The sequence below is a fragment of the Nipponia nippon genome, unplaced genomic scaffold, assembly GCF_047370975.1.
Source record: "Nipponia nippon isolate SJK-2023a ecotype South Korea unplaced genomic scaffold, ASM4737097v1 scaffold_25, whole genome shotgun sequence".
Classification (NCBI taxonomy): Eukaryota; Metazoa; Chordata; class Aves; order Pelecaniformes; family Threskiornithidae; genus Nipponia; species Nipponia nippon.
In genome coordinates, this window is record NW_028262342.1 from 6,089,399 (window position 1) to 6,101,775 (window position 12,377).

General features: G+C 57.7%; 1 protein-coding gene across 9 annotated transcripts in view; it reads right to left on the reverse strand.

Moving 5' to 3' along the window:
- Nucleotides 1–12,377, reverse strand: part of ATP2B4 (ATPase plasma membrane Ca2+ transporting 4) — a 52,024-nt gene that overhangs the window by 3,987 nt on the left and 35,660 nt on the right. For 5 of the 9 annotated variants that reach the window (XM_087761701.1, XM_087761696.1, XM_087761699.1 and 2 more), the window contains 8 exons: nucleotides 11,917–12,096; nucleotides 11,552–11,639; nucleotides 11,303–11,409; nucleotides 9,676–9,867; nucleotides 9,353–9,566; nucleotides 8,688–8,899; nucleotides 8,209–8,316; nucleotides 7,648–7,830 (listed from right to left, as the gene is read on the reverse strand). In XM_087761701.1, coding sequence (XP_087617827.1) covers nucleotides 7,648–7,830; nucleotides 8,209–8,316; nucleotides 8,688–8,899; nucleotides 9,353–9,566; nucleotides 9,676–9,867; nucleotides 11,303–11,409; nucleotides 11,552–11,639; nucleotides 11,917–12,096 — 1,284 coding nt within the window. Of the gene's footprint in view, nucleotides 1–5,081; nucleotides 5,283–7,647; nucleotides 7,831–8,208; nucleotides 8,317–8,687; nucleotides 8,900–9,352; nucleotides 9,567–9,675; nucleotides 9,868–11,302; nucleotides 11,410–11,551; nucleotides 11,640–11,916; nucleotides 12,097–12,377 lie in introns of those variants that run through there. The other 4 variants (XM_087761704.1, XM_087761702.1, XM_087761705.1 and 1 more) reach the window with 3 other exon arrangements.

The window sequence follows — 12,377 nt, forward strand, 5'->3', positions numbered from 1 at the left end:
TGCGCACGCGTATCTGTGTGTATAAACGAGGACAAAAAAGTGGAACTACAACTCAAAAAAGAGGTGGGTTAGACAAACAGTGGGTTCACTTCAAGGCAAAAAACTCTACTGTGGGAGCGATGTGTGTGTTTGTTCTATTTCATTTTTAGACCTATAGAAAGGAACGGGCTTTAAAAAGGCGTCACAAACTTTTCAAGCCCATGTGAAGCAGTAGGTCCAAGTGGGTGCCATGACCAGTAAAACCAGACCCAGCTAAACATGCAAGAAGGAAGCCCGATCTGTGCAAGTTTCCCCACACAGCTGCCATCTGGGTCCTGGACTGGAGCCGTGGATCCTTCCCTACACCGACACACTGAAGAAGACCCAGTGGTTTCCAAAGGCAGCTAATTCTTTTGGATGCTCTGCACGAAAAAACATCCCCAAACTTTGCTAGAAAGCCTGGCCAGGCACCGCTCCTGTGAAACGCACAGGCTGTCAGCACCACTAAAAGCCAGGCTCAGCACACTACAAGCAGGAGGTCCAGAGCCCAGTTTGGACAACCAGGGTATGGCTCTGCTACCTCTGTTGCACTGGAAGGGAGAGTTCTGGAAACAAGCCGGGACGGTGGCTAGCAGTGGATTCACTGGAAATCCAGCCTTGAACTCCTCCAGCTCTTGCCCTCCCTTGCAGCCAAGTCCCAGTTGCTCGGTCACATGGGCGACCAGTGTCAGATGCAGCGAACGGAGGGGCAGGAGGCGGCAGCGTGGTGGGCTGCAGCAGACCTCTCTGCCCCGGTGCTGCTCTCGCACTCGCCCTGGCGCCTGCAAGGCAGCGACGTGCAGACGCTGGCATGCGTCAGACAACCAACATGTGCACCTCGGGTGCGGCAGAGCGCTCCAGCTCTCGTGGATGAGTCAGGGCTATAATCACTCAGAAGATGTCAAAAGGCATAAACTGAAGGAGAGCAATGCAATAAGTGGGCTTTTGAAGCAGAGCCAATGCACCAAGCAGCTGAAGGTCTCCCAAGCCTTAGAGGACCTGGTGAAATCACACACATGGCTTTGCCTTTTACTGCAAAGCCAAGAGCTACCCACCACACCGTGCCCTCCCGAGCCTCCCTCGGGTTGCTCCGCTGCGTCTTACACCGACACTCTCCCCGCTGACTCTTTCAGGCCAGAGCCAGCATGCTGCCTCTCTCCAGAGGCCCCCCGTCCTACTGCAGCAGGTCACACCAGCACCCTCCTGGCTCGTGGCACCCTCCCAGTCACCCGGGAACTGGGCTGCCTCTTCCCATTATAGAGGAGGAAGCTACTGACAAAAGTTGTCAGCAGGGATCAAGCATCTTGCGCAAGCTTTCATGCTTTACGGAAGCAATAGAAGTCTTTGCTCTGTTAAGCAGAGTTCATCTGGGACCAGGAGGTCTGCTCAGCTCCTCCTCTCCGAAGGAACTGCCCCCAGAGCACTGTAAGACTTTGTTCAGCAACGCTGGGTGCGGCAGGGAAGTCGGTAACTCCTCCTTGTAGCAGTGCCAGTCGTCCTGCTCTGTCTTGATCTGCTCATGAGCTACCTTCACCTGCTCCCAGCACCCGAGGAACCCAGTCCCCACCCACAGCCCCTGCCTGCTCTCATGGTGTTACCATGGACTGAAGCTGAGGCACAGAAGGGAGGAGAGCCACGGATCCCACAAAAGGGGTGCTCCTCCACAGCATCCCTGTGCTACACCCTGGAGAGCCTCCCCATCACTCAGCTGCTGGACGAGGGAGCGGAGAGCGTGCAGAGCTGCTGGAGGGAGAACGATGCAGATATCCCCTTGCAAGCTGATGGGGCAAATAAAGATACGTGTGTGTTCTGCTGCTTCTTTGCGAATGGGCTGCAGATCTGGTGGGTGAACAGAGATGACACCCCCCCTTCCTGGTGAGATGAGCCGGGTTAAACCGTCCACCTCGGTCCGGTACCCGGGCAGGCGAGGAGGGAAGTCACCAACCAGCACAGCCAGCGAGAGCCTCCTAGGGATCTTTGGTCTCAGCACAAACAGCACTCTCAAAACCAGACCAGAGAAGTTAAAGAAGAGTCTCATGCCTGGAACCCTGGAGATTTTACCTGCAAGATGTTCCAGGGCTCCCCTCTCGCGAGGGATGCCCTCCCAAGTTCACTCTCCATCTGGCTCAGAAAGATGGTGCCGCACCACACAGGGCAGCAGCGTGGCATCCCCCGGCACAGGCTCAGCACATCCCGGCTAGGAACAAACAAGCCAGCTCTCGCGCGCACACACGGACCGGCACGCACACACAAGCTGGATGAAAGACACCCATGAGGAGGTGAGCGTGGGCCAGGTACCCCCCATGATGCTGGAGCACCAGCTGGCCTGCGAAAATGGAAAGTTTATGTAGCTGGGAACAGAAATTCAGAGCTGTGTTTGCTGCACTACAACCACAGTAAGATCCTGGATAAATTCAGTGTTTAGTATGAATGCACAGGACAAGGGAGACCACCGAGCAAGCCACCTTCTACCCAGACTGATAACCTGCCATATCATCATCTTGAGAACAGCAACTGCAAGCACCAACAAGAGCACTGACTCCTAAACTGCAGTGTGCAAAAACGAGTAAACCAAGTATAACCAACGCGAACAAGCTAACAAGAGCCGAGGTGACTGCCAAAGCAACGAGGCGGTCAGTCTAATGCAAGCTCAGAGGTAGGAGTAGCTTCACAGAAGCCCTCCCTGCCCCACCACCTCAAGCACTGGTGAGTCCAGACCCTTTCTACCACATTGCTGCCTTCAGCTCTACCAATAAGCTTCTGCTGCAGCATTCCTCAGATTTTCTTGCTTTGATTTAACTGTCTTGGTCAGCAACTGCTGTGAAATTAATCCAGCTGTTCCCTTGTCAAAGGAACTTAACAGCATGGAAATGTGTTTTGAATGAGCCAGGCAGCGCAAACAAAAATGAAATCCTGCCCAGCCTGGCTGAAAGCCCACCTCCCTCCCTGCCCGTCGTTGGGCTCACGCCTCCTCTCCACCCAAAACCTTTGCAACCTGCATAACCCGCAAGCTTGGAATTTATTCTCATTTCACGCCATCACTGCAGCACCGCAACGGGCTGGGCAAACCCCACTGCTCACATGGAGATGGCAATGACATCTTCTGCACGACGCCAGCATCGGCTCCACCACTGACCCCTGGCTTGTTTTGCCCAGCTCCCTCAAACCAGGGCAAAACCCCCAAGGGAGACCAGCTCAGCTCTGCAAACCATCTCCGAGGGCCGTCCCCGAGCCCTCTCCTCCCTCGCCCCAGCGGGGGCACGAGGGGCTGCCGCGGGCCAGCCCCGGAGAACTCATCCCACAGCAGCGCAGTGGAAGGCAAGGGCCACCGTGAATCCGTACGGAGGGAAGTGAAGCTTTGGGAGAGAGGGAAGGGAAGCGGCAGAGGGAAACAGAGAGAAGTCTAGGCAGAAAACAGAGGGAAGACTTAGTGACCTGGGTTAGCTTCTGGTAAAGTTGTTTGCTGCCTGGAAGGGCACAAGCTATCCAAGTTATCTATTCCCTTGCTGTAAATCAGGGAGAACAGTAATCCACAGACTGCAAAAAACCCTCCATTTTGGTCTTGTCCACCCAAGCCCACTACCCTGAGACCCCTCTAAGCAGGTTTTCTTCTCATTAGAAAGCCTTGGTGGTGCACAGATGCAGTCGGGAACAGAAGGCAGCTGCGCTGCTTTGGAAACACTGGGGTTAAACAAAATAAAATTCAAGCATAAGTGTCAGCTAAATAGAGAGAAAACAAAATTATCAGAAATTCTCTCTTCTCTCCCACAGTGCGTAAACAGTGGAGACTGAAAGCTATTCAAAAAGTCACCAAGGGTATTTCTTTAATAAGAGGAGAACACGGAAAAATGACTGTGCAATAAAAAAAGCCAATTATCCGGGAAAGATACACTACCTACTCATAGCCTGGCGCAGCCCTGCAGAGAGAATTCACGCTCACGTGCTCACAAGCCCGTATACGCAGCTCACAACGAACACGGAGAGGGGCACTGCACCAGAGATGGCTTTTCTTTGGTCTGGAAACCCACAGCTAGGTCCAGGATCCAGCTTTGCCACTGATGTTCAGCAGGGCCATGTTTTCCATCTCCGTTTGCATGCAGAGAGTCGCGTGTCTCTGCATACACTGAGAACCAGCGTGTGCAGAACAAGCCAGGCACCGATGAGCCGCTGCACTGGGGCAGCGATGCTCTGGCTATGACAGGGGACTCGTGGAGCCCCGTGCTGTCCCCGAAGAGCTCCAGGGCAGCAAAAGGCACGCTTACGTGCGTGGGCTCGCTCAGCTCTGTCTCGCACAGCATGCAAGTTCACAGGCAGGACAGGGGAGGCTGCTTGCTTACAAAGCCAGCTCTGAAACAGCGGGCTGAGCTGCAGGTGAGCGGCTCCGAGCAGCTCCGGTGCGTCACTGCCGGCCAGCTGAGCCACGGTAACCAGCTGCTCTCGCACACCGTCCAGGCTCCCAACCGAGGCAGGAACAAACACACCTTCTCACACGCGTGCAAGAGGCCGAGAGCATGCAGGCGGCCCGTTACCGCAGCTCAGCCGACCCCAGCAGCACGCTAACTGCTGTGGGAAGGTCCGAGCGGCCACTCTGCCTCCAAACAGATTTACAGCTTTGGTAAAGCAACGCCTCTGCCCATCCCTGCCCTCCCGGGGCATCCTGGGGCTGGGCAGAGCCACATCGGAAAGAAACAGCAGCTTTGGGGCGCAGCGTGCCCTTTTCACAGCAATGCTTTTAGTTGCTCATGAACACACGGTTCTTTTAACAAGAACTGCCAATTTTTGCACCCCTCAGGAGGGTGGACTCATACGTCAGTCCTGCAAAGGAGGAGAAGAGGTAAAAATGGAGGAAGCACAAGGAATGGGGGGGAAGGACCAGGAAGTATCGTAAACTTGTTAAAGATGCAACAGCATAAAAACTATTTTTTTTTAAACACTCTCCCGCCCCATCCTTCATTTTGGAAATCAGTGTGCGAGTCAAGGTTTAGAGGGAGAGAGAACAGGCTGGGTTAGGTTGGTGCAGGTGCTCTCTGTGGTTATTAGAAGTCATGCATTGTAATAGACTATCACTCACTGCCCGCAGGAGGAGATGCAGCAGCAGCAGCAACAGCAGAAGTGGTGGGAGTGGAATTGACGGAGGAAAGAGCTACATGGGTTGGGCTAGAAACATTTTTTACATCGTGGTGCTGGCTCACGATGGAAGGCTGTCTCCTGAGGGCTCCCTGCAAAGAGGAGGCGCCGGTCTGGAATGTGTAAACTACGTCCATCTGCAAAGAACCAGAGAGTGAGATAGCGTCGCCCCGGCCAGAGACAGGGAGAGGGGTCGGGGATGGAGGGGAGCAGGGAGGTTGGGCAGACACACGGACAGGAAGGAAGAAGGAGGATGGAGAGGTGGGGAGGAGGGAGGAGAGAGCCCCCCGCCCCACGCTCCCGTAAACCCGCACCGGGTTCGGCTGGTATTTCTGGGAGCAGAGGAGAGATCAGCTGCCAGCCTCTGCCCCGCTCCCACAGGGGCAAGAGGGGCAGGGTTTATCCCACCACCAAGAAGGAGACTGCGGTGGGAGGGAGCAATAGAGGAAACACCTCGGGTTATCCCGACAATCTGCAGGAGGAGCAGAGAAAGAGAGAGGATGGGCAGAGGTGCGAGCTGGAAGCTGGTGGTCCAGAAAACTGCACTGGGAAAGGGTTTCTGGTCCCTCAGCCCCGTAAGACGTACAGCTGGGGGGCCGAATCCTGGGACACACCGTGGGTCCGCAGCTCCCACGGCCACTGGCCGTGCTGGAAGACGTTTCACAGCCCCTCTCGCAGGCTCACGGCTCTGCACAGGGCTCAGAAGCAGAGCTGGCAGGGATGCAGCAAGGAAGCACCCTCGGCGGTGGTGGGCCACGGTTGCTCTGTGGACGCACACCGAGGCCGGAGGAACCGCACAGCATCCGGGTGCCACCGTAGCTTCCCGGACACTTTGCATCTTGGCTGTCCCCAGCCCCGCGCCAGCCAGCCCGCGGGCAGAGCGCACAGCCCTGCGCCGCCCCAGCTCGCCTGCACAGCTCCTCGGGAGGGGACGCCTCCTCCAGACCCAAGTGCAGCTCTAGTCCACCCTGGAGGTGTTTTACACACTGCAGTTTGATCTCCCTCCACGGAGGGACCCTCTTTTCCCCAGCGCACCAGGCTGGCCCACGGGGAAGAGCCCTGTGCTCTCAATTCACGCCTACTGGGGACAGAAGCCCTCAAGACGCTCGTGTTGGACCTGCCAGCTGCTCTGCTCGACAGGCAGGGCACCCCAGCCAGGAAAGGAGTCCCTAAAGAGGCTCCAGGACGTGCCAACGTCCAGGAGTGTTTTTCATGTTGCAAGACCAAAAGCTCGTTTCAGCCCAGGTCCACCACAGCTGCAGGGAGATTCCTCGGAGGCTCTGGGCTCGGCCGCAGCAGCATGCCTGGCCGCTGGGACTGCTGCCGTTCATACCTACCAGGCCTCCGTCACGTCTGGACCACTTCTGAAACAGCCTGGTGCTCCCAGCACATCTTTCATACGCATGAGCCAGACCGAGCCGGCAGCTCAGCCCGCCGCAGTGCCGGCGACCAGCGCCGCCGTGGCCCCCAGAAGAGCCTGGCTGCCCCTCACCGCTCACAACGGGCAGGGAACAAGGCTGAACCTCACCTTGAAACCCTCAAGGCAACGTCTCACAGCGGAGAAGCAAAGTTAACATGGCACAACACGGCTGCTGTGCCCGCTCCAGTCCCTGTGTCTGGGCCATTTTGGTTATCTCTATTTGTCGGAGGGCCGGAGGAGGAGGAACAAAGGATAAAAAAGCAGCCCTGAATGCCAAGGGCTGCTGGGACCTACAGCTTTCCTCCATGGGGCAGCTCTGCCCAGGCCTCAAGGAAAGACGAGGGGCAGAGACCTCGCTGCAGGGAGCTCTCCCTGCCCTGCCCAGCCAGCAGTCTGGGGGAAAAAACACCCTTTCAGGAAAAACTGAGTCAGGGAGAAACAGCTGATGTAAAAACCATATTAACAGATAGATTCTCCTCCCCTTCTGTGCTGCGGGGCCAAGAGCTCCAGGCAAGGAGCCTGGAGAGCTGGCAGGGAGGGGTGGCAAGAGCCCTTGGCCAAAGGGCCGTCGGGAAGGACAGGGAGCGGCAGAGGAGCGAGACCAGAGAGGGTCTCGCACAGGCAGATCCCTCCTGGGCATTTATCCCACTGGGAACGGTGTCCCAGCAGCAACCAAGAGCAGCTTCAACGCTGACCTGCTGCACAACCCGGTAAGAGCCCGGGCGGCTCCGTGGCCCCCCTGCAGCTTCTGAGCCCCCTCCTCTGCCACACATGGTGCCCATCGGCAGCGCATCCAGCCTCCTGCAGACCAGCCTGGCCTCGAGCTGCAGGATGCTGCATTCTGCATCAGAACAGACTGGTGCCTCCCCCTGCCCTGAGCTGTCCCTGAAAGCCAGGCTGTCCTGGTTCCCCAACCAGGGCAGACCCAGAAAGGCACAGGTGGTGGGAGAAGTCTAGCCCAGGAGGCGATGGCATCCTCCGAGCAGCAGCCGTCGCCTCTTTCCAGACAGAGCCCCTGGAGAGAAAGAGAGAAAGAAAGGGAGAGAAGGAAGAGCCCCACAGCACCGGCTGCCCCACGGTACCTGCGTCTGTATCCTGTTGAGACCCCGGAACCACAGGATCTGCCCGCGCCGCAGCTCCATCTCAGCGTGGTCGATCTCATCCACGTCTTCAGGCAGCTCCTCCTCTGGGATCTCCTCCTTGGTGATGCCATGGCCAGCTTCCTTCAGGAACTTCAGGTGGCTGGTTGGGACAGTGCAGATCAGCTGGGAAGAGGCAGGGAGAGAGCAGTTCCTTAGCATGCAGGCTGTGGCAGCACGGGCCCCACCGCCAGCCTTGACCACGGGGGAACATTCCTGCAGCGACCTGCCAGGCCTCAGCTGAGAGACGCCAGGATGCAGCCGAGACATGCCATCACTGGATGTGCCCTGCTGCAAGCAGGGCGGGAACGAGGAGAAGATTAGCAACCTTCTCTCCTCACTGCTGGCATGGTACTGGGATGGAGCACCGCCGCCTTCCAAAGCTGCCTTGAATAAATACCGGGGAGAACGAGGGCAGCCAGGCAGAGGGAAGGGAGAAGCAGGTTGGGCTGTGAGCATGCCGTGGATGGAGGCACATGGTATGTTTTTCAGACTGGCTCTTACCTGGCCCCAGAGGAGCTCTCCCACTCCGATAAAAATACACCAGAACCACTGGCTCAGGGTGAGCCCAGAGCAGCTGAACGGCTTCCCACCAAACTCCACAATGATGATCTACAGCACAGGAGAGAACAAGTCACGCACTGGGAACTCCAAGGGCTGCGTGGCACAGCCACGGGATGGAAAGGTCCCCTAGGGCCACACGTCTTTTCCCCCCTCTCTGGGATCACAAGACGAGCAAGGACCTCACGTCTAGGCTATAGCTTTACAGGACACCAGAGGCACGCTGGCTGGCGGGCCCTGGCATCTCCCAAAGCACTCTAGACGCCAATATTCAGGTTTGGTGTCACCAAGAAGCTGCTGGAAAAGAATAAGAGGACAGGACAGAGCTGTGGGCAGTGACTGCAGCAGACACAGGTCCTGCCTGCGGCATGGTCCCCTCCCAGCCCCACCATTTTATTCCCATGCTGTTCCCGCAGCCTCACCTGAGCTGCGAACGTCCCCAGCACCACCGTGCAGAAGATAGGGTTGCGGTAGATGGACTCGAAGACGTTCCTCTCCCCGTGTATCTTGCGCGCGTTGATCTCATTGAACAACTGCATCATGACAAAGGTGTTGAAGACGATGGTGTAGTGCTCGGTGGGTGGGGAGTGGAGCGGGGCGTTCCGGCCACTGTCAATGTCAAAAAACTTCTCCCCTAAGCAGACAAGGGGTTTTGGGGAGGGGATGGGGAAGGACAGGGAAGAGAGGAGAAGATGAGATCCTGCTCCTTACTTCTGCTCTGCACTGGTGGATGTGGAATTAGGATCCCAGGCTCTTGCTGAATATGCCTTGACCCAGCTGGAGCCCCACTGAACCCTTATTTCCTTAAAAATGTTGAAAACCTGCTGCCCTGGCTAAAACTGTCTCTGCACCCAGCGAGGTCTTGAGCAGACCCACACCCTCGACATAAACCCTCTCCCTTAATGCCCCTCCGCTTCCCAGCCATTAAATAAGCTCTGTCCTGGCCAACGTGGGGTCCCCGAGTGACAGCTGAGAACAAGAGTCCCCAACACTGGTGCAGAAAGGCAGCTCATGAGGTGGTGCTGGGACTCTGCCCCTTTCCTTGCCCCCCCCCCCCCCCCCCATTTCTCGGGGCTTCACAGCTCACCCGCAAAAAGCAGCGTGAAAATGATAGTTAGCTGGTACACGGCGTGCCCCAGGATGTTCTTCATCATGGTGCGGGAGATGAGCGGCTTGTTGCGCCCATATGGCTTGCGCAGCAGCAGGGACTCGGACGGGGGCTCCGTGGCCAGGGCTAAGGAGGCGAAGGTGTCCATGATCAGGTTCACCCACAGCATCTGGACAGCCTTCAGGGGAGAGTCCTGCAGAGAGAGCGGGGAGAACACGTCACGCCACCAAAATCACCCTCTCTTCACTCCCTGTTTCGCAGAAGCCCCTGGTCTCCTCCTGCGGAGCCCAGAGGCCCCGTACCTGCGTGATGCAGGCGCCCGTGAAGGCCACGATGACAGCCACGACGTTAACGGTCAGCTGGAACTGCAGGAACTTGGAGATGCTGTCGTAGACATTGCGTCCCCACATCACCGCCTTGACGATGCTGGTGAAGTTGTCATCCGTCAGGATGATGTCCGAAGCCTCCTTCGCCACATCCGTGCCTGCGATGCCCTTGAGGACCAGGGAGAAAGCAATGGGGTGAGTCACGGGGCGAGCTTCACGCTTGCAGTCTGTTCGTCTTCGCTTCTTCCCAGAAACAGCCTCGAGAGAAAAATCCACCAGAGCCAGTGCCAGGCCTGCGTTCGACAGCGAGTCCTGCTGCAGCTGCACCAACGCACCTGAGAGAGAGGAGGCTCCAAAGCAGCGAAGCCTTCAAGGACAGACACGGGCTCGGCTCCAGAGCGGGGCTCTGAGCCAGCGGCAGCTTTGCAGCCTGCCACTGAGCGCCCCAGCCAGGGGCCACAGCGCAGAAAGGCTGGGAAAGGGCTTCCTCCTCATGCCAGGGAACACGGGGATCCCTGCCTGGGCATCTCTGCTGCAAGGGAGGGCTGGGACCCCCAAATGAGAGGGAGAGATCAGCGGCCCGAAGCCCCAGTGCCTTCTGCCCCGTCCGAGGTGGACGGCAGCCCCGCAGTGAGCAGGGCTGCCCACAGCCTCCCAAAAATCACCTGCAGCATCTCAGCCGGACACAGTTTGCTCTGCAGGAGCTGGGCTCGCTGCATTTCTCACCGCCAGCACACAGAGGCGCTCGCTTTGTAGTAATCAAATGCATTAAATGTAAGGAGCAGGTTCCCTGGTGCTTTCACAGAGAAGCTCTCTTGCGATTTGCAAGACCCATCTCAGCCAGGAACCCCCAGCTGTCGCAGGGCACGAGCTTCGGAGCGAGCTGGGCAGACCAGCCCAAGGTCCCCCCATGCCCTTCGATCCCCGCTCTCCGGAGACCCAAGGGCAGCGCAGCCCCATGCCTGGCCCCCAGCAAAGCCCCGTGCCTGGCCAGGGCCTGATCCTGCACATGGGGGCAGGGAGCCCCACCGTACTGTCCCCAAGAGAAGACAGACTACCTTCTGCTGTTTGTCCTAAAGGCTCCAGAATTGCACTTGGATATTTAACACCTTCCTAAAAAACCCTGCTCCCCAAAATTTTCTCATTTGCTTAAAGCTCCCTACATGGGCTCATAAGGCTCCACTCAGCACCTGGCTCCTTTCACCTACCTAAACTTAAACAATTCACAGGAAACCCATTAAAACTGACAGGTTTCAGAGCCCGGGGCCAGGCAGGACCCTGCCGTGGATGCTCTGCAAGCACCGTCTCACCTTCAGCTGGACACAGGCCCCCCCGCTGGGCCAGAGGAGCCCAGCCCTAAGCCGGGCTCTGAGAGGACTGCTTCCCATCAGTCTTTTCCTAACAGTCCTATAAAGCTCATGAGAATTAAATCAAACCTCCAAAGAATCTTTCTTTTTTTCTTTTTAAGCCATCCTGTAGATTTGGAGGAGAGTTTCACCAGTCCAGAGATAATTTAAGTGTTGAGAATAACCAAGTGTGTCATTAGTTTCTCACCCCGGAGAGCGAGGGCCACCCCTAGGGAGAACCCACCGCCCGTCCGTACCATGGCAAACCCAACATCGGCTTTCTTCAAAGCTGGGCCATCGTTGGTCCCGTCCCCGGTCACGGCCACAACCTGCCTCTGGTCACCAACAGTGCTGTCAATAATTCCTGAAACGGGGACAAACAGTTCAGAGAAAATAAGCCCCAAGGGCAGGCTCCCAGCACAGATCATGCTGCAGAAGCCCCCGGGCAGAGCAGAAGGAGATGCTTTGGTGAGAGGCAGCAGCCAAGGCAGCTGGCAGGCACTCACCTTTCACGAGCGTGTGCTTATCTGTCGGGGAGGAGCGGGCCAGCACACGCAGCTTGGGCCAGATCTTATCCAGCTGCTCCTGTTCCACCTGCAGGACAAGGCACATGTGAGAAGGGGTAGGGACCCCCCAGAAACCTTCTGCCCCACCGGAGAGCAAACCCCAACCGGGGCAGCGCCTTCGCCTCTGAGCACCCAGACGCCCCTGCGGCTGCGCTGGCTGAGGATCCTGGCAAGCGGAGGGGCCGGCTGCATTTATCCAAGTAGAGGAGGAAAACCCAGTGGGATTCAGCGCCTTACACTGCTGGGGCTGTCGGAGAGGCCACCCACACCCACTGCAGAGCTGGGCCCAGGGGCTGCTCTCCCACCTCTCCCTTCTCGTTGCGGATGAGCCGGTTGAACTCCTTCCCCTCCAGGCACAAGAAGTCCTCCCCTGGCAGCAGGATGCCACACTTGGTGGCGATGGCGCGGGCAGTGTTGATATTGTCCCCCGTCACCATCCGGACGGTGATCCCTGCACGCTGGCACTTCAGGATGGCGTCTGGCACCTGGGGGATGGGGACAGAGTTGGGGGAGGACAGGCAGGGCAGGGCAGAGCGCTCGGGTTCGGCACTGGGTATCCCGGGAGCCCAGCGGCTCCTCTCCCATTCTCCCTAAAAGGATCTGGAAAGGGCCCCAGTGGGGTCACGGACCAGCAGCCCACCTCATCCACCAGCAGCTCAGCTTGGTGCTCACACTGGGGATGAGATGCTGAATCGAAAACTCCCCCCCCAGAACCAGCCCAGCCATTTATCCCTGGGGTGCAGGGGGAAGCCACCAGGGACGGGAG